Below are 21,913 nucleotides of genomic sequence, written 5' to 3' on the forward strand. Positions count from 1 at the left end.
ACGTGGACAGTAAACTGGACACGTATCAAAAATAAACATTCAAAAAAGCAGAAAATATGCACAAACAATTGGCAATAAGTATTTGTTTTTAATTTGATCTTTTGATACAGCCAAAAATAAAATAAAGGGTCGAGTTCTAAATGATGACATTTTAACACATTCTTATGTATCAAATGTATATATATATATAAAAAAAGCTATATGTAAAGACAAGGCATTCACAGGTAATACAATGATGCACAATGTAATGCCAAGTCACTGAAGCGTCATACCTAAAATACACAGTGATGGCAAAGACGCGGGAACAAAGTTAAAAAACATTGGCGCATAATACATAAGACAATACTAGGAGTAAAGCATGCATCACTATCATCTTGAGTTCGTTCTGGTATTTCGCTGCACCAGGCTCGATTCAATTGCAACAAACTATTTTCTTACTCAAATTATTTTCCACAACAGCACACAAGGTTTACTGGAAAGAAAACAAAACAAAATCGATGGAATACAGTGGAATACTGGAATAGGAGTGTTGCCAAAATGAAAGTGTTGAATTTTATCATTGAAGCACATTGCAGGAATAACATTTATGTAACCGACGGGAACAAACTCAAGTGTAAAAGGCTGAAAAACAAAAAATAGTGGTATTCACAACAATAATAGAGCAAAACTGAGCAAAACTAATGCCAAACATGAAACATGATCGGAGTTTAATTTTGCCATCTGATTTGTGAAATCGACTGCTTTTGCAGTTCTATTATGCTCAGACACACAGTACTTTTAAACATTAGAATCATAAATTACATTGAAGACGTTAAGAAATGCTCTTTATTAAAGCTACTATCGATCTATACTTGTTTTATTTAAAAATGATTATGTGCAGGGATTGTTCCGAGTCAAAAGTGAAGACAGAACACTATTTAAGTTCACTATGGCACTGTGCAAGAATACCTTACAGGTCCTATTTCAGCCATGCTGCTGGCATAGTCGGTCTGCCGTTACACATTTCCGTCTGTGCTTAGCAAACCTTCCGATTTGTTCATCAGAAGAAAACGCATCTAAAAATACTTTATTCAGCTCTTATCTGTTTTAGAGAACGTTAAATTTGTCGTAAATCTGCCCTTACACACATGAACTAAAGAGAAAATGCAAAGGCGCAAGTCAAACGCATGCCTCGAAATCCAGAAATTCACAGCAAAAGCTCATAGCAACGTTCACCGATATCAAGTGTCTCTAGCAGCGTAAATTAGTTGATACAAGCACCATTAACCTAATTTGCAGGGACAAAGCCTTAATGATCAGGTTGCTGCTTCTTGCGCTATTGTACAAAACTTGGAGGCGCACTGAGAAATTGGCTGGGTTTTTTTTCAGTCTGGACACAGAAAAATCGAACACTTTTTTTGGTCAGTGAATGCACCACACCCAAGCGCTGCCAGGGTTGTAGCAGCAGCAAAAATCTTCGGCGTGAGAGTTGCTTAGAAAATGCATCCACTGAGGTAAAAACAGAAAAAGCACATAACATGAAGGAAAGGAGCTGTTTTACAAAAGGAAACCATTTTCCACAAATTTATGTCGACTGTCCGTAGAAGTTGCCACAACAGAAAGCTACACTTGGGCTAGATGGTGGTCGTTTCATGTTACTGCCGTTTTGATCGTTCTGTACAAAAACAAACCCTCCACAGGCAGATGTCCATTTGTTACAACCTTGGGAATATTTTTTATAAAGTTGGCAAAGGCGAACAGACACGGAACCAATGTTATACTTTAACAGGAATGCTAAATGTGTAACAGTAATATTTATACTTCTGAGCCTCTGACATGCTGTTGGAAAATGCCAGATTGAAGTTTAAGATCCATATTTTCTAGGGAATGCCCAAAGAGTCAAGGTAACCATGGTCCAGGTGCCAACACCTGATACCACACAGAAAAAGTCATTTAAACTGTGAACTCTTATTATCCTTTATTAAATTAACAACATCCTGTTGAACAGCAACTGCTCTCTCACAAACGGTGACATTGCCTCTGCTCCCAATATAAACAAGCTACGGCTAATCGCAGTGAGAAAGCTTGAAAAGAATATTTTGAATGCTGTCATTTATGGTTCTTAAAAAAAAAAAAACTCAATCTGATAAAACTGAGAAAAGCAACGGTTTACAAAAATCAGTGCTCGGAAATAAGCCACATATTTCAGATCGATGCATCCTCTAACAAATCAGTTGTGGATCCAATAAAGTTAGAAAGCGGCGAGGGGGAAAAGAAACCAGACGAAGGTCTTAAAATGGAAATATTTCAGTTCTTGGTCTTATTTACAATTTTTAGGAAAGAGACAGAGAAAGGCAACTTTAGATTTATCAGATGGCTCTTGTGCAAGTTCTGCTGTAATTTTTAGCGTAAACATTGATTTGGCACATTGAACTCTGCTGTAGCATACACATGATAAAAAGCTAGGTGGACGACTGGAGCTTTGCAGATTTGCAATAATACACAGGGGCTTTGAATCAGTGCAGAACATTACCTCTGCACTGGATAAAGTGGTCAAAGACGAGAGGAACACTACACTGAATCTGCATGCAAACATACTTTTCTGTTTTGTTTTTTTTAAACGATGCAATACACTCTCACACAAACACACCTGCGCACAATAAACTAAACAAAGCCCTGTTGCAAAGGCAAATCGGCAGCTGAATTAATCCTGTGCTTTTGGATTTGGTTCATAGTTTAACTGAGAGAGGCGATGGCACCCAATCACTGCGCAGCCTGCTTGGCTCGCTTGGTGTGGCATTTCATGCACAGGATCTTGCCGTCCAGCGGGTAACAGCCGTTTTCATCTGCCTCGATGGAGAGGGGGCGAGTGCAGTCCTGGGGAGCGAATAACATGTTTTAACTTCCTCCAGAATATGGTTCTACTTAAAGGAGATGGTGATTATTAAACACCTTACCTCACAGCGGTAACACTTGAGGTGGAAGTTTTTATCGAGGGCCACCACTCTGACCGTTTCCTCGCTGCCGGGGTCGGGAATAATGGGTTCGTTACAGCTCACACACAGAGGAGAGAAGCGTCTGCCAGGGAGCGACGCAGAGGGTGTTGGTTATTTCTCATGGATTCACAGTAAAACATTATAAAACACAGACTGATCTTAAATAACATTTGATTCAGAGACAAAAAAAAAACCCTCCTAATTGCAACATCTCAAATTTGAATCCTATGTCTTCATGTTTCAGCTGCTTTCCACAATATCTATGCCAGATTCGACTAACCACACACCTCTTTTTCATAAGAATCTCCCCCCGCCCACCGAAAGCACATAATGAGTTACTGTTGTAAGAGTTTTCAGGCACCTGTGGTAATCCTGCACACAGTAGGGATTGTTGTTGTCGTCAGTGATAAATGGTGCGCCCTCCAGTACGCAGGAGCAGGTGCTGCAGCGGAAACAGTGGGCATGGAAACACTGTCCCACAGCCTTCAGCACACGGTCAGTGATTCTCTCCCCGCACCGAGAGCAGACGGCCAGGGAATTCTAACGAGCACAAAATAAAATTAAACAAGGAAACTCAAAAATTATGCTGAGAGTTTAGCTGTTTTAACAAAGAGAAAATACTAAAACCTTGACGAGCTTCATAAAGTGGGACCTATTATGTTGCAAAACCAAAAACGATTACATCAACCTTTTGACTATTTTTTTTTTTTCCTATCCTGCTACATTTTAATTTTACAGAGGAGTTGAGACAACAACTCATCTGTTTATGCTGCATATGAACTGGGCTTCCTCACCACATAACAGTCTTCACATTGTGGCGCGCCGTCCCGGTCGTAGAACTGCATGCCCTGCAGGGGGCGATGGCAGCTCATGCAACAGAAGCAGTTGGAGTGGAAGAGTTTGTCCATGGCCCTCACCGCTGGCTGCGTACGGGACAGAGCCTCGCCACACTTCCCACAAACCTCTGAGGAAAAACCAGAAGATGTACAAACAAGTAGAATAAAAGCATTCTTCACTGACGGAGATGAGCTTCTAATCACTACTGCTTGTTTCTAGTGTCAAACTGTTGGGCGCAGAGGCAGTAGGCTCATTTAAACTCTTCAGAAGACACACATCTGCTGCTTTTAAACACTACAAAAAAAAAAGCGAAATTATTCATAGGAAATATTGATGAACCTCCTGCTTGAATGTGTTCCAAAACATTTCATCAAAAGCTGCTTAATGACGGCAATGAATAAGAACGACATCTGCCATTCATCTACATTAGTACTGATAATCACGGTGCGAAGCAGACATAAGGTTTAATGATTTCCTAATCAGCGTGGAAAATAGCTGCATGAGAAGAGGAGTGATTAATGTCTCCGTTTGTGAAACACAGTCGTACCTGTTGGAGGGGAGGTGACGATGGGGGCTTGTTTGTCCATGTTTTTTATGAAGTCCTGGGTCATTCTCTCCAGCTCCTCCACTTCCTTCATGTTTAGTGGGACGCCACCGCCAGGAACGGAAACTGGGCCAGGAGGCGACGGCTGTCCACACCAAAACAGAAAACTTAGATTATGACTAAAACACACAATTGAATTTCTGCTCAAACATTATTTAAATACAGTCACTGGCAAAAAAAATATGTAATTGTAATTGTAGGGGGGCAACCAGATCTCGTCTTACAAGATCTTGCGATATTGTTTCTCGTGGAGGCGACAACAGTCTTACGAGAACTAGTCAGTTGCAGTCAGAGTGGCTTCGCCTGATGAACTTGTAAGAGAAGACGTCCCGACTATCCTTAAATCATTTTTTTGGCAGCTTTTTGTATTTTTGGCAGAAATAATAAATTGCAAAAGCGTAACGGAGGAAGCATGAACAACATTTAAGCCCTGCAAGTTGTTCAGACTCCGCAGGAGGCAGACAGCGTCGCTATAGCAGCCAATAGCTGGACATCTAGAAGTACATTGAGCAACATCCTATCAATATCAGCTGGGAAATGGGTTTTACTGCAGACCATGCATAGTTGAAACACTGACCAAAGGTCTCAAGAGACAAAAATAAATCAGAAAAAGATGAGCAGTTTGTTGATTTTTTGTGGCAGAAAAAAGGCTTTTTACAAAATAACTATGTTTTCTCAAGTGTTATTAAAATCTCATCTCGTCTTGTGAGTTTTAGGCATCACTACAATGAAATTGCAAAAATATTGACAGTTAACACAAACGCTCCTACAGTTGGAGCTAGAGCTTTTTAAAACATAAAACATTTAAAACTGAACTTGTGAAAAATTGCATTATTTAGAGAGAGATTAGTTCACTGCAATAAAAAGACAGCTTTATCTTAAGGATTTCTACCAGGGGTCCAGTACCTAAACCGGTTTGTTGAACAGTACATCCAAAGCAAAAAGCAGGAACCTACCGTTGATGAAGGGCTTGTTTTCATTGGCTGGCTGAAGGAGGATGGTGGAGACATCTTGGCCTTGGGTTGAGGAGGAGGCACAGCAGCAGGAAGGTTTTGGTTTGCATTCCCCTGACTCCCAAAGGGAGAAGTCTTTATGTGATTAGTTGCTACAGGAGCAGTAGCGTAATTTTTTGGAGCAGGAGGTCCTGGTGGAGCTGCTGGTGGTGGTGGGAAGGAGATGGTGGCTGTGGGAGGAGAAGGTTTTGGTGCGCTGTTTACTGGAGTGGCTGTTTGGTTCAGGTTCTGGTTGATCTTTTGCGCCAGCGAAGAGGACGACGTCGTCATCCTCCCTCCAAACTTTGGAGCCACGGCGGGCGGCTTGGTGAAAGGCTGGGTGCCGGGGTTCGTTCTGGCCTTGAGTTCCTCCGCCCAGGGAGCAGGAGGGGGCCGGTCCCCCATCTCAGGCGGTGGAAGGAAAGAGAGGGCTGGTTTGGGAGCAGTTGGAGGAGCAGCTGGAGGCTTGGGTGATGGTGCAGATGAATACTGACTTGGTGCCTGTGGATGATCATCAACAACAAAACCCTGAATTTATAGACTCTAATGTAAGATGCCACACACACACACACACACACACACACACACACACACACACACACACACACACACACACACACACACACACACACACACACACACACACACAGAAATCATATTTTTAAAGGTGACCAATTATGCTTCCTTGAACAGGTTAGGATACATTTATGGGCTACACAAATAATATTTAGATAATGAGATTTCAGTTTTGTCACTTATGCTTATTTTGAGCCCATTTCCAGAAAGAGCTGTTTTACAGCGTCTTGTCACTTTAAATCCAAATCTGCTGCTGGCCACCTCTACCCCAAACTCAACATTTACACTTGCATGTGAAAATGGCTGCAAAAAGATGTGCAGTTATACAACCGTGAATGTTTGAAATGCAGAACTGGAGCCTCCTCTACAACCAACAAGAATGCAGCAAGTGGTTTTTGGAACAAAATACTTGTCTTTTCTAGTAAACACTGTACAGCTTATACAGCTGTAAAACCAGCTGACCAAATGTTCTGGAGCTTCTAGGTAATGGGCAGTGTTTTCTGATTTGTGACAGTGAGTCAGCAGTTTTTTTGAAACAGTTCATTTTTCAGACACCAAAAACCTTTAACTTATTCAACTTATTAGTGGCCGAGTGTTTTTTTAAGCATTTGGGTTGTTTTTAGAAGTTGTAGAAACCCAAATGGAAGTACAAAAATACACAAAATGTCTAGCTTGCATAATAGGTCCCATTTTATATTAAAGCTATTGGAGTTAAATTACTATTTACCATATTTAAAATTCAGCACAGGGAAGTTAATATCTGCTGTATAAGCCCCCCTGACTAACACACTTCAAGCAGACACCTTTATTATGCTAAATCTGATACACTGATTAAACTAAAAACCTAAAAGAGCCCCACAGTTTGAGCTTATCAGAAGTACTTTATCTTTCTGACATTTATTTTTGTGGTTTGGGGCCAATGTTATTCTACTGTGATTCAGTACCTCCCAGTCAGATGAAACACTCCATTTATGGCTCTCTTACAGAGACTCTGGCAGCACACTCTGGCTCAATCACACCCTAACGCTCTCAGTTCGCCTCACTGTGCATCCACTCTTCCTTTCCGCATGAGGTTCCTCTCTCAGTATGAATCACCAGTAACTTTACTTTGTTTTTTCTCTTTCAGTCTTGTGAGTCATGTGTGCATTTCCCTTCGTGAGCTTTTCAAGCTGAGCAGATAAGTGACTTTTGAAAATCTCCAAACAATTGCCACTGACCAAACTTGGTTTAACTTTTCACTGTGAAACTCATTATTCCCCCCCCCCCATTGTTATTCCTCTAAGTAAGAGTGCTGCCCTTTTATTTCTCCGTTTCTCTTTATTTTGGTGGAGCTTAAGCAACAATTCCTGCTGTTTCTTAAGTGTTTTAGAGAACCCCCCCCACCCATTGTTTGTGCAATGTACCTTGGGACTGAAAGATGCTCTAGTTTCCATATCAGACAACATCTCGGTCAGAGAACCAAGTTTTTTGTCAAAGCTTGTCTGTTTCTCCATTTGTCTCTGATGAAGGAAAGAAAGAGGTGAAAAATTACAAAAAGTACATTTATTGACTCCAATTCCACAGACAAAATTAGGATTTTAGGAACCATAATTCCATCAGTCCTCAAAGGTGACCAAGAATATGTTGCATGTATACGATATTTTCCTGGTTAAACACAGTTTCAATAAAGCAACGTTTAATTACGAGGCCTCTGCAGAATTTAATACTAAGTAGGCAATTCAAACATTTAATCAGAGAAGGGACTCAAAAATCTGCATGACATCATCCACCTTTGAGGTGGCTCGACACCACTGGGTTAGATGAATGCATGCATGTCACACAGAGTTTACGGCCACTGAGTGGCAAGAAGAAACCTGGCTAAATAAAAACAGGTTGATCGGAGAAGAAAAAAATTATCACTAGAAATGATACGAGCTGCTCTGCAAATGGCTAAGAAAATAAATTAAGCATCAAACAGGGGCCGACTTCCATAGAGTAAAGTTTGTCTTCAATATTTGTCAGTAAAATTGTTACTCATTACACTATTTTTGGCTCACATTAACAACAGTGATGTAAAATATGAAGTACTTGTTCATCACTGCAAAAGTAAGTGAGAAAACGCACAAGCAAACAGAACATCTTGTCAGATTACAGCCTGAGCACACACTCAGACTTCAGTTGTCTGGAATTTATTAAAAAAACAAAAATGCAACCATATAAACAAAAGTCATACAATAAAGTAGAATAATTCCTGCCTGGATTTTAATTTGCATCAAAAATTTACTACTTGGTCATTAAATGTGTTTTGAGAATAACCATCCTTTATTTAAAATGAAAATAAAAAGGATACTTTGTCTTTATCTGAAAAGTGTGGTGTGAATTTGTGTTGAATCTCCCTTAATCTGATGGCACTTTAGATCCAGTGCGATAAACTGACGTGACCGACTGCCTACTTCGTAAATGACCTAACATAAGTTGTGGGGTTTAAAAAAATTTAAAAAATCAACACAGAAAATCTCCAGGTCATCTACAGACTGAATAACATAAACCAAATGCTTTCCAGTCTACAGACTGAAAACACCAGTTCAGGCTCCAGCGACTGAAGCAATGCGACTCACCTGTGAGTTCCCAGAAGCATTTGGAAAACTTGAACTGGAAGCAGGAAGAGGTGGAGGTGGTGGGGGAGGTGGGGGACAGGGACAGCTGGGTGGACAGGCCGCCTCCTCAGGGGGAGCCGGGAGGGGGAGGTCATCGGCCACCGGAGGCGGAGCAGGAAAAGCGGGGGCATCGGAGGCAGGAGGTGGGTTGTTGCATTCAGGGGGAGGGGCTGGCAGATCGTCATCCAATGGAGGAGGAGGAGGAGGGAAGTCTGATAAAAGTGAGAAGGGGTTGATTAAAACAAGGCATCAGGGGCCATACCACACAGTATTTTTTTATTGCATGGTCATCTAGTTCTACATCAGAGTGATTGACATATTTTAATGCAAAAACAATAAAATCAAAATATCCATCCATCCATTTTCTTACACCTTTGTCCCTTTGTGGGGTCGGGAGGGTTGCTGGTGCCTATCTCCAGCTAACGTTCCGGGCGAGAGGCGGGGTCACCCTGGACAGGTCGCCAGTCTGTCACAGGGCAACACAGAGACACATAGGACAAACAACCATGCACACACACACTCACACCTAGGGGCAATTTGGAGAGGCCAATTAACCTGACAGTCATGTTTTTGGACTGTGGGAGGAAACCGGAGTACCCGGAGAAAACCCACACATGCACAGGGAGAACATGCAAACTCCATGCAGAAAGACCGGGGCCGGGAATCGAATCCAGACCCTCCTTGCTGCAAGGCAACAGCTCTACCAACTGAGCCACTGTGCAGCCCCTAAAATCAAAATATATTGATCTCAAAAATCTGATTTATTCAAACCAATTCAACTTTTCAACCTGTTTACTGGAAGCTTAAAATAATAAAAAAATACAAATACTTTAAAAACAGAAGATGCCATTTATAGTCTAGATAACTAGAAGTGTAAATTCTGGAAGAGTTCCTTCCTCTTTCTGGTCTCACTGTTGAACCTGTAGGGAACAATATAAGTGTACAATGGAAGACTGGGGGACATTGTGTATGCTGATTGGTTGATTAAATAACAGTGTACAGGAGCCCCAAAGTTTAACCCACAAGCTGCATGCATTTGTAAAATTCTCTATAAAAACAACCGTTGCTAGCAAAACACAGGAAAAACAAACACAAACATAAAAGAAAACTAAAGCAATGCCCAACATTTACAGAATGGAAACATCCTACTTGTATTTATCCCAATCTCAAGCCTGTGTAATTTTCTTGTATATTTACAAAAGTTATGTTTACATGCTGTGACAATTACACCAACCGCACACAAGAAGTACTGAAAAAAGAGAGATTAAATAATGCAAATACCATCAGAGAGCGACGAGGGCGGCGGAGGCATGTCTCCAACTCGACCAATCACAGCCATCCCTAAGGGTGTCGGTGATGGGGCCAAAGGAGGGGTCTGACTTTTGGGCCTCGGCGGAGCCACCGAAGCAAACTTCTTGGGCTGGTTGTAGAAAGATGGAGTGGTGACTTTGAAGTTCAGAGATGATGTCACCACAAGCGGCTTGCTGCCGTTGGAGTCGTCCATTTTGTGGATTTATCTGAGGACGAACGGCGAGAAGCAAAATAAGCAACCAACACACAGTATTGTTTTAATTCAGCTCACAGCGGCAGGCAGGAGGTGAGCTCAGACTGCTTCACCATTCCCACACCCGAAGATTAAACCAATATTTATCAGTTGACAAATGCCACAGGGTTCGCATTCCTCTAGAGAATATACACGTCAGGCGTCGAGCTGTGAGATCAGTGGGGATGACGCATCAGTGAAACATTTGGCATGCAAACTGCACACTAATGCATACCAGCTTTAGAGGCTGCATCACCAGCACAACTCAGATGTTACGAAAAGATGTCGGGAATGTATTAAAAATGACAAGGTTTTTCTATTTGTTGCATTTTGAAAGGAAAAAAAAAAAATTTACTCATATCATCATACCTAGAAAGTTTGTTTCAGATTTTAATTTATTATCTTGGTTAAAAGTGTCTTGACACCTAACATAAAAGTAATAAGTCTTCCCATGTCATAAAATGTTCTACTTTAATTAAAAGAGCATAATAAAAAGGAAATATGAACCATCTCTCAGGCTAGAGTTACCTAAATACAAGGGCTGTGCAGACAGTTTCCTGCGAAGTGAGAAAAAACAAAGTGTGTGATGGTCTTTAATTGGCTTATAAATTCCCAGATGCTGGAGATAATTTACAATGTGTAGCACCCGGCTGTTTACAGAGTCATAAAGCTCAGCAATAGTAACGTTTCTGAGAACAGCCACTTTCCATAAGTAATGATCATCACCAAATCACCAAGGCATTTTCACGCGAGTCGCATCACAAAGAGAGGGAGGGAAAAAAAAAGCTGTACCAAACATGCTGGTGGTTAAACAAGTTGTTGACATCATTTTGGTGACGCTTTCAAGAGTTCCTGGGACGTTTGAATACGCCGCTGTGAAGAACGCCTGCATGATCTTTCCCCAGAAGCGGGGTTGTTTGTACGGTTGCCCCATGTGACCCTTCAGTACCATCAAAACCCACATGTGGACACCGACATCCGCTCAGGAAACTGCCTGCACTTCCACATAGCAACAGATTGTAACACAACGTCACACAGGAGGTAAACTAGAACAGCCATCGATGGGTTCAAGAAACAGGATCTCGACTTTCAATGAAGCCTTTGACAGATAATATCTGATGAACGCCACGACCTGGTCACGACCAGAGAAGGAACGAGTGAACACATGGAAACAATTAGTCAAAGTGAGGTCAACATAATCATATTTATTTTCTGTCTTAGCTCAAGCAAATCAACACCAATGTTCCCTTAAATGTGAGTCACTAGAGAAATGAAAGGGGCCGTTTTCAGTCATTCATAATTGCAAACAACAGCCCAAAGCCTTTTATGAGTGTGAGACCAGAGTAGCAGTGCTTGGTAACCAGACACAGGCTTTCAGAGAGTCACTATTGAATGGCTATTACATAACAGACATTACATAGTTATATACATATTTAGTGCATGAAGTCTGCCTTTCTGGTCCAAGTCCCTTATGAAATCAATTTGAAACCCCTTATAGGCAAAAAGGCCTTTTATTGTGCTGCATGGGGCTTGGAGTGAATTGTTTAACCAACTAAATATTAATGTAAAAGAATGCTAGAAGCTGTGCCATTAATGTGTGAATATTGGATGTATATAGCAAAGGTAACAAAAAATTAAAGTAGAAAAAAAAAACTCTGAAAACGTCAATAACTGTAAGAGAACATATTTTTGTTACAAGAAAACTGTCCTCTTCTTGTGTAGCAAATTAGGTTTATTCATGTTGCACCACAACATAAGTCATCCCAAGAAGCTTAACAAGTGAGGAGTTTCAACACAGAGCTTTATAGGGTGTCAGAAGAAAATAAATTACTCATCAGGGTTTTCTTAACGTCGGTAAACAGAGTTAGGACCTTGGAAGCATTCTTTCTCAATGTTAAAAATGTTATCTATCCTTGTTGCATTTTGATGGGACACAGTCAACTCTTCAAAGTTCTCAGAGCAAAATAAAACCGTACAGTTTAGAGGAGAGTTTGTTCTCTATGTCAGCATTCATCAAAAAAACAGTTTTAACTATATATGTCCGAGCTAAAGCCAAATTGTTTCACAGGCGTGTCAGCTGATGCACAGCGTCAGGACATTGGGTAAGACTTCCTACATTGAATCATGGAATTTTAGAAACATTGGCTCCTCAAATGTCCACCACTTGGCAACTCGCAGCACCAACTTGGTACAACTACAATTATACAAGGAATTAATTGCAGTACTTTAACTTGTGAGTTTAACATCTGGAAACATGTTTTAGGTTAAACATCTGGAAACAGAGCAGTTCAAATCAACTTTGGGGGAAGAAGACTCATTTTAATCCTTCCTTCTGCTCCAGTCTAAACACTGGAATGGACAACAAACCTTATGTCATCGTAACTGATGATGGGGAACTTCCAAGGCGATAACGTGCGCAAATATGCTCCATACTTCCTCAAACAGTAAGGCATTTAAAACTTTCACCTGGTTTTGGGTACCTTTATGAGAAGCAGGCCTTTTCTATAATCCTTGAACTTGAAATCCTTTTTTAAAATGCAGCTACCTTTTAACCGTTTCCACGTGTGTGCTTATTTGAAGGTTTAAGAGAACATTCAATCATTTTGTTGGAATTGCTGTAACCTTTGAGAAATTTGTGGGAGTCTGCTGAATCACCATTCTCTGGAACCTCCTTGAACAAACTAAAGTCTTCTTCTGCTGACGAGCTTTATGGAGCTGTTGATTTCATTTCTAGCAGGATTTGGCATGGCATCTCTGTAGATGGGTGGACAGCAAACTTGTCTGACCTGAACCCTATAAAGAGTCTATGGGGTCAAGAAGATGCAGAGAGACACCATACCCAACAATGTGGATGACCTGAAGATCACTGTTAAAACAACCCTGGTTTTCTTAAAACCTCAGCAGAACCACAAGATGATCACCTACATGCCACACCACTTCTTTAGCTTATGCAAAAGAAATGCCGGAAAATGGACATACTTTTTAGTGGCTCAACATTTCTATATACCAAAAATTATAGCTTCATAACTAATTAGAATTCTAACAATATCAAATAAAATCACAATTGAAAGAACTGACTGAATGCAATGCAAAAAGTTATATTTCAATGGCTTATGCATTAAAAGGTTTTTCTTTCCAGTAATACATTTGGTCACCTGCAAAGACTTTCAGTGTCTAACCACAACTAATTTGTAAGATTTTAGCCATCAAGATTGTAAAGTTCACTGTGGAAATTAAGAAACAGTGAGGAAAATGTTGGTTAATTGCGATCACAAAGGATCTTGGGGTTTCATAAACTGCAAGCCATCAAAAATGAAGATGAATGCAATAAATTAAGTTTTCCCTGATGTTTTAATTAAATATGCACGTGTAGAATTGCTGGAAAATAAATGTAAAAAAGTGAAATTGACAAAACGGAATAGAGGACAGGTGCTGAGCACCAACTTGTAAAGTTGTTGTCAATGTGTTCTGTATCAAGACCTACTTGATTTAAAATGAAGAGGACTTCTATCAACAGAGCACTCCAGCCAGAACACTTAAATCTATTATAGGCGAGTGCTTAACAGGGATAGTACCGACTGTGATTTGGTCCTGTAATTGGAGTACTGAAGCCTCTTTGTCTCCAAGAGACAAAAGTCCTCTTAATTATTCAACAAGAACGATTACTTGTGGCAAGGTTTCATCTTCCCCCACAACGCAGTCCAAAGGGATTCAGTCTGGTGAGATCAACTACACTCTCAACCTCAGACGGTCTTACAAACGTATCCTGAAACCTGATGCCTCAGAGGAGACCCTCTGCTGAAGAAAATTTCTGGCACAGCGACTCAATGACATCACTGTTTTTGTCTTTTCCGCTGCCATGTAATCGACTCTCCCAGCCCCTTTGCAGCTCTACTCTGTTATTTTTATTCCTATAATGAACAGAAAATGTCTTGACATTGTGGTTTCCTTTTACAACTGGAGATGCAGATTAGCGTTCTGTGGCAGAGCATAACTTTTTTTTTTTCTAATCTCCTTCCTCAGCCTCTAATTCAAGTCTCACCCACTACTTGAACTGAATGACATCACTCGAGACTGCATTCAATCATAGCTACCCTACAGCTGTAATGGGGGATGGATTCAAGAGGCTTTCTGAAGGGCCCCCAAACTGAAACCACAGAGGTAGAGCAGTTAGTTTTCACAAACTAGAAAACTGTACCTCAACAGGGTTTGAACACAAACATTTTTCTTCCCCCATGTTTCATAAATTCTATAACTTGTACACTTCCTCCCTCGATGTCTAACAATAAATCAGACAAAACTTTTCTGTTTCAGGTCATTTAGGATTATCAAAATTATTTCTATTTGCTAAATTCCAGAATAATTATAGACTAAGAATTTCTTTTAGGACTTAGTTTAAAATCACAAATTTATATACCCTGAGATCACTATGCTTTCATGAAAACCAGGATGGCTTTATCAGTGGGGTATGCTTTATATCGCAGAGATGTTCTGGTATGAGATGTGTATTCTAACTCCAGAATAAAGGCAAAAGAACTTGTCATAATGCTGGCTATCCTTTAAACAGAGCGTTATTATCCACAATGAAACCATTACAACCTAAAAGGCCACTCTGATAGGAAGAAGTCAGTAAAGTATGTAAATGTATTCAGGGACAATGACCCCAAATTTTGGGAAATCTAACCATGTTACACCAGTTCTGTCCAGAGGAATGGGCCAAAATTCCAGTAAACATTTATAAGAATTAAATGGAAGTATACCTGAAATGTTTGACTCCATTAAAAAAACCAAATCTACTAAACAAGGACATGTATTTGGAGAACGTTACAAAAATATGTCAAGCAAGTAGAAATAATTTTGGTTAACCCAAGTGTCCTAAAACCGGAGATATTTAGTGTAAAGATCTGGTTTCAGCTGTGTGACCGAAGATGACTAAACAGCATCACTGCAGTCTTTAGGATGCTTGCAAAAGCTGTTAGAATAAAACCGATTGACGGAAAAAATCTGGTGACTATGAGTCATAAAAATAGCTAAATACTGCAAATAAATTAGAGAACAAAACTAAAACAGGTTTAACACTGAGGTTATCTTGAAGTTTTAATGTTTCCAATCATTTATATTGGGAAAAATATGAGAAAACTATAAATATTTAGTTATATCAACTTTCAATTTGTGACAGTATTTTCAGTCATTTCTTCCAGTATCGGTGGCCAGTGTGCGGCTGCTGAAACTCCCCATTGTTCTAATGTTAATAACACACACGGTTTCTGGGAAAGCCTGTCTAGGCCGGGGGTCACTGCTGCCGGGACAAACGGCCCTTTTGAGCCCAGTCTTACAGGTCACTGGCTATGTATTGTGTGCCTACGCGGTATTTCTATTCACATTCATTAAAGCAGACATCTCAAACCTTGTAACATCAGCTACTGGATCCTGTATTCCACAGCTCCTCCCCTCTGACTGCTTACACCAACACAGAGCGTAATGAAGGCCAACGCAGAGTCACAAGATTCCAACAGACTAAATCCAAGCAGCAGACAAGAAGCACTTTCAGCCAGGGAGACGCTCTGAAATAACTTGTGTGTTTTGACTCATGAAAGCTATAATTAAGGAGAATTCCTCATTACCCTAGCCATCAGCAGAGCTACTCACCATTAGTGTCAACATGTTTTATGCGACTCCCCCACCAAATAAAACAGGAGAGTACCAAGGTACCCTGAGTACCGGGATAATGGATGTGCAACAACGAATCCAGCACCTCATATCAGAAGCTTCTCAAAGTAAGGTGTCCTTGAACACAGTTTGTTTACGGCAGCCCTGGATTGAGTCTCAAAAGAATTTGATAATGCCAAAGCTGGAGAAATCCTTTCCTAAAATACTGCATCTCTGAAAGCTTAAATTCTCCGTAATCTTCCGGTTCTTACTGCAAAATCCTGCAAACGCTTTATTCCCATAAAAATGGGAGAAAAATGTGTGAAACTGGTGAATCAGACCAAAAATGAATGTCTGCAGCTACGATGAAGTGATTAGCCAATCAGAACACAAATCAGCCAGTGCTTTAACCATTTGGTTTAGATGGAAGTACATAAAAACTGAGTAGTATTTACAAAGACATGAAACCATCAACCTACATGGACATCTGTTTACTAGGGTCAGGGTAAGAGTGAAAAACAAACTGTGGGTCTAAGAGCTGCAAGAAAATTGATCTGTATTTACAACCAGGAGTCAGCCTTGACAGTTCATTAAACAAAAGACAAATCTCAAGCTCTTCTACAATGGTAGTTTTTAACCACAGAGGTTAAAGCATCCATTTACTACACCAATGTGGGCACTCAATCATTTTATAAGCAACTTTGACTGGGAGAAATGTAAAAAAACACATAAACAACAATACTTCTAGATATTAAACATTCATCACAAACACCATATTATCAGCAGATAACAAAAGCAGATTTACTATACCCATCATATGAACTAGATAAGTAAAAAAGCCAAATAAATATCTTAGTTTAATGAACTTCACAATAATTACTCTAATACAGTTGCCTAGTCTGCAGTTGAGTGACAGGCCAGTTGTTTTTTCCTGAAATATTCTAATTATTCGTAACAAATTACATGTAATCTCAACATAGCAATCAGCCAGTTAATGGGGAGATTAGTAAAACTAATGAGGTATCCCTGAACTCCATCTACATTTTCCAGATGGCTTACTTCAGTTTGCACCGTTTGCCAACTCGTGTCAACCACAATTGACATTTACTAAATACGTTCAAGTTCACTTGAAGTCAGACTCTGCGTAGTTAAATACCTTACAGTCTACCCATTAATGGTAAGAATGAAAGACCAGAGAAGCGAGACAGATTACAAGTGTGTGAATGAGACGGAGACAGATGGAAGAGCAAACATGCTAGATGCAGCGGTACTGATAGTGTTTGAACTTGAGCACCTGGGGTTAATCATCCAAAGAAATGAGGTGTGCACAGGAGGTGAAGACAAGAGGAGAGTAATGGTGGAGTGGGTGGAGACAAACGTCAAGGACAATAAATGTCTCTGTGAGGGTGAAATGGGAACGTTTACAAGATGTGACACACACAAAAAAAAGAAGAACTGAAACTGGAGCCGTTTCAGGAATAGGTTACGATTTCTTTAACCACTTGCATATTAATTTGCTATAAATAAAAAAGGTTTGGTCTTTGAGACTGAAGCTAATGTCTGGCCTCAGAACAGAGAGGAGCAAACTGGACTTCAACATTCTTAGAACAACCTGTTAAAAAAAAAAGAAAAAAAAGAAGGAAAACCCATAGTGGTTTAATGAAATGCTACTTTATGAACCTTTAAACATTTGACTGAGCATTATGTAAACAAGGGATCATTATGTAAACAAGGGAGATGGAGGTTAGAGGATATGCATAGTCTTAAAAAAATAAAATTGCATTAAGCAAATGATTTATGCTTTTTAGCTACTTTAGATTTAAATCGGATAATACAAAATGCTTTACATGTTCTGTTCCCACAACATATTTCACACAAAATGATCACTGGTGGTGCTCCATGTTTTGCCCATCTGTCTTGCACAAATAATCACCGCCTTCTGTGTGTAATCACCTAATGGAAACATAAAAAGTTCATAAAATAGTATTTGCATGAAATACTGTGATGTTTTTGAGGCCAGAGTTGTTTAAAGACAATAGTCTGTTTTGGACTTTGGTCCTCCTGTCAGGATAAGCCTCTAGGAATGAGAGTTATCTACTGCAAGTAAAATATTGACACTGCATATGCCGTTTTTATTTTATTAGAAGTGACAGACAATAGAAAAGATTAGAAATTAGTTTATCATTAATTTGGAAACAAATTCAGGGAACCAATGTTTGAGCATGTCCGGAGGAGTGATGGAGGATATTTTGGGAAAAAGATTTTGAATACAAAGTTGCCAGGGAATGGAGGGAGGAGAATGAGAAAAGCACAGAGAAGGTTTGCGGATGTAGTACTGCGACAGGGGAAGATGCCAGAGATAGATTGAGAAGGGATGCAGAGTTTCTGCTATCAAACCCTCCAAAGGAGGGGGCAAAAGCAAAATAATCTTCATATATCTGGTCTTCATTGGCTGACAACAAAACATCCCTTAAAAAAAAAAAAGTATGGTGCAATGACAGGAAGTTTGACAGGAAGTGAATTTACTGAAATTATACAAACCTTTATTATTACGATTCTACCGTTAACACTGGCAGAAAATGAACATACATTGTAAATGAGGTTGTATTTAATACCATATGGTTATTTGTGATAGTCTAGAACAGCCAATGGACACAGCTAAAGCTTGTTTAGCCATTTTAAAACGTCTCATTAGATTATGAACGTAGCATTCCAACAACCCCTGGATTAATCTGACAGTAATCAACGCCTGTCAGCAAAAGCTCGGTGGTGGAAAACACAGCAGATAAACAGGAGCAGATACCATCATTAAACGCAGAGGTGATTCAAAGCAAATGTTTCATTAGCTGAAGCAGACTGGCTAGCAAAGCTAACGCTGCGTTTTTTTTTTTTTTTTTTTTTAATGATTAAAATTAATCGTTAGCGTTAAGTCTACCTTTGAAAAGCGTTACCGTGACAACGGCATCTGTGTTCTTTCACAAAGCTACATTTTAACCGAGGTCTGAAGAATAACAGACACTCACCTCTACCTTCCGGCTCGGACCGATCAATGAAACCACTGATTTCCACCTATAGTAACGTTAGCAGGTCGGAGCGCTCCGAGTCTGCACACACCCCACCACGTTTCCACTCGTTTTACGCTGTGGCTTCAGTGGGTTTCGGTGGTTAACGCCGCCCCATTTTTTCCTCTTTTACCTCATATGGAAAAGTCACTGGTTTCTCTTAACTACGCTGTCATCTGATTTAGTGGTATAAGTTCTCAATTATTAAATCCAGCTGCATGACTAGCTGCCTAGCATCTATAACTTCTTTTTCTTTTAAGCTGGCCTTCCTGTCGGAGCTTCCGCATAGCCATGCCTTTATCGTCGGTGCCCATCACCGTGTTGTATGGCAGGCTGTTTGTGTATATACTCTGATACTCTTGATAGCGGTCGCCTGCTAGTTTTACTACATGGTTCCACAAACAGTAATTTGCTCATGCTAATGATTGGTTGGTCACCTGCTGCATTAGTTTAAAGTGTACATAAAATTGTGCCAAGCATGAAATCCACAAAATACAGACAAGTCAAACCAGGACTGAATTAATCATCCAATCAACAATTACAGTTTCTTTAAACACAGTTTTGACTTGTGAAATAACTTTGTAAAAAAAAAAAAAATACATCAGGCAGAGAGGAAGATTGTCACCCAAGGTACCATTTATGCACCAATCGACAAAGTGTAGCTTACAAGTTTATTAGAGAGAGTATATCTGAAATATGCACTGGTTAATTAGTTGACATTTGTGTAGTTCCAGTATTTCACTAGCATGACTAAAAAGCTTCTGTCAGTAAGTGCATGTTTAAGCTATACTAATTGACTATTTAGATTGTATTAGTCAACTCTCACACATTAAAGGTTCATATGTAAATGAGTGAGCAGAGATGGTGTTGAAAAGTTCACATGTTAGGATTTTGAACATGTGGTCAACTTTTCATGGCAGTCAGTGACTAGATTGGTCTCATGGTCAACTATTGCACAAAAAGAAGCCTACTAGTTGGGACTTTAGTGTCCCAAGACATGTGCTTTCACTAGTTGATTAAGCTGCAAACACTAAGTGAAAAAGACAATGTTTTTTAACTTGTGTAAGCAAATGTATAGCTAGTGGAGGGTAGTCGCGAACTAGTTCTTGAATATTTACACATATGGCTTACCATAGCCATAAGACTACACAGCATATTCAGGAAGATTTGTTCTTATCCACTGAAAAGACAGACAGTCCCAGAAACACCATCCACTATGAACTTACTGTACTCTCTATTAGAAAACGTTGCATGGAGGTAGATCCAAAGCGCCTATTTCCACAAAGATAACAATTCATTCCACATATCAGAACCTGAAAATCTGCACCATCTCTATGCAGTCAAAAGACTTTACCTTATTAGGTAACCTGTTGCAATCTGACCCATAAGACAACAGTTCCTATGTTGCTGAATGATTCACTAGAAGAAAGCTTACCCTGTTATTACAGCTGCGGTATGGATCTCCCTTTAACTTCCCCTCTCTCTTCCTTTTGTTCTTTTTCCTCTTCTCAGTCCAGAATGAGTAAGAGGTTGGAGCTTGTATCTGTAACACCAACTTCTCTTTCTCTCTTCCTCTCTCTGGCTACTAGACCCTCCCCCTGAGTTTTTCAGCCTGGAAAAGGAATGACACCATCCTCCCAAACAAGTTCTTTCTCGTCTGACTTTGGCTCAGGACTTGTGTATTTCTGTGTAAACAGCACCCCTCTATCTCTCCGTCTTTCCCTGTTTCTGTATATGTGCTCATAAACGGTCCAGTCAGAACCCCCTCCTTCTCTTCCTCCTTCGCCTCCTCCTCCCCCTCCTCCTCCCCTTCCTTGTTCTTCTCCTCCAGCTCTCTCCTTTCTCTCTGGATTCTTACAGCATTCTTCATTCAATGACATCAACCCCCTTACCTCTCCATGTAAGGTCAGGCTGGGGGAATGAGGGAGCCCAAAGAGGGGGAGATAATGGGGACTTGATTAGATACAGACTCAGAAAGCGGTCAGGGCTTTAAACAAAAGGAGGTACAGTGGCTGAAGAAAGTATGTTCCACTCAGCCTGGACTGTGGAAACTATTTTTTTGCTTTTATTTACTCTCAAAGAGTTCTTCAGCATTTTTTGCATTTTATTCCAAACCCCTCCTTCATGTGATAAATGATGACAAATGAATTATATAAAACTGTTTGTAGGCTCCTCCTCATAATTAGGATGTTGTCACCTTTAGCCTGGTGTTAATGTGAGACACCGCCCATCCTGTAAGCCAGCCCTATGTCTGACTGCATGTCCTACTCACACACACACACGCACACACACACCTCACATCCTTTTCACTTATCTGGCCACTACCTTTGACTGGTATCGCCTGTTAGAGGTGCAGTTATTGCTGGTTCATCGTGGGAACTGAGTATTAACATGGTGATGACTGAGCCCTTCATGAAACCATTTTTTTAACCAACTTGTAAATTTTTTTGAGTTGAAATAGAACCACTTCTTAAAATCTGTATTTTGATCTGCATTTTAGAGTTGACATTTTTGGTAAGATAGAATAAGATTGCTCAAGTTATATCATGCAAAAGTTAAATATTGTAAAAAATAAAGTTTATATAAAAGGTGTAACCCATTTGTTAAGTAGATTAATTACCTCAATTGAAATATTACAAGCTTTTTATCTTGTAATTTTGATAATTACGGGATAATAAAAAACAAAACAAAGTTGTATGAAGCGCTTTATGCAACAGGGCAAAGGAAAACAGTATACGTTGTTTAAATTGGTTCAAAATGAGTCGTAGTTTTCAAAATCTGCAAACAAAAAAATCCTTGAAAAGTTCCTTTGTTTAAACTTTGCTGAATCGATTGTTTGTAAAACCACCGACTGCTGTCAAGTTTCTGGTGGTTTGTACAGCGACTGAATCTTACAATTTAGATCAAGGCATTGACTGGATCATTCTAACATAAAATATTCTAATTTTAATCATTCCATTGTAGCTTTAGCTGCATATTTAGTCATTGATATGCTGAACAGTTTTTTTGCACTTTAAACAGCTAAACAAGATATTGGAA

The 21,913-nt window shown here is 39.8% G+C and overlaps 1 protein-coding gene across 2 annotated transcripts; it reads right to left on the reverse strand.

The window, feature by feature from the left end:
* Positions 1-68: 68 nt before the first annotated feature.
* On the reverse strand, positions 69-20,598 carry zyx (zyxin). 2 transcript variants are annotated; one of them, XM_008431465.3, is made up of 10 exons: positions 20,310-20,598; positions 9,902-10,137; positions 8,582-8,832; positions 7,388-7,483; positions 5,373-5,909; positions 4,360-4,501; positions 3,770-3,939; positions 3,337-3,515; positions 2,937-3,057; positions 69-2,856 (listed from the first exon to the last, which is right to left on the reverse strand). In XM_008431465.3, exons 2-10 carry the CDS (start codon positions 10,122-10,124, stop codon positions 2,743-2,745), a joined length of 1,833 nt encoding a protein of 610 aa, XP_008429687.1. In that variant the 5' UTR covers positions 10,125-10,137; positions 20,310-20,598; the 3' UTR covers positions 69-2,742. The 2 variants fall into 2 exon arrangements, with proteins under 2 accessions (XP_008429687.1, XP_008429688.1); XM_008431466.3 differs by lacking the exon at positions 20,310-20,598 and adding an exon at positions 18,836-19,205.
* Positions 20,599-21,913: the final 1,315 nt, after the last annotated feature.

Source organism: Poecilia reticulata, chromosome 16, assembly GCF_904066995.2.
Source record: "Poecilia reticulata chromosome 16, P_reticulata-male-v2, whole genome shotgun sequence".
In the NCBI taxonomy this organism is placed as follows: Eukaryota; Metazoa; Chordata; class Actinopteri; order Cyprinodontiformes; family Poeciliidae; genus Poecilia; species Poecilia reticulata.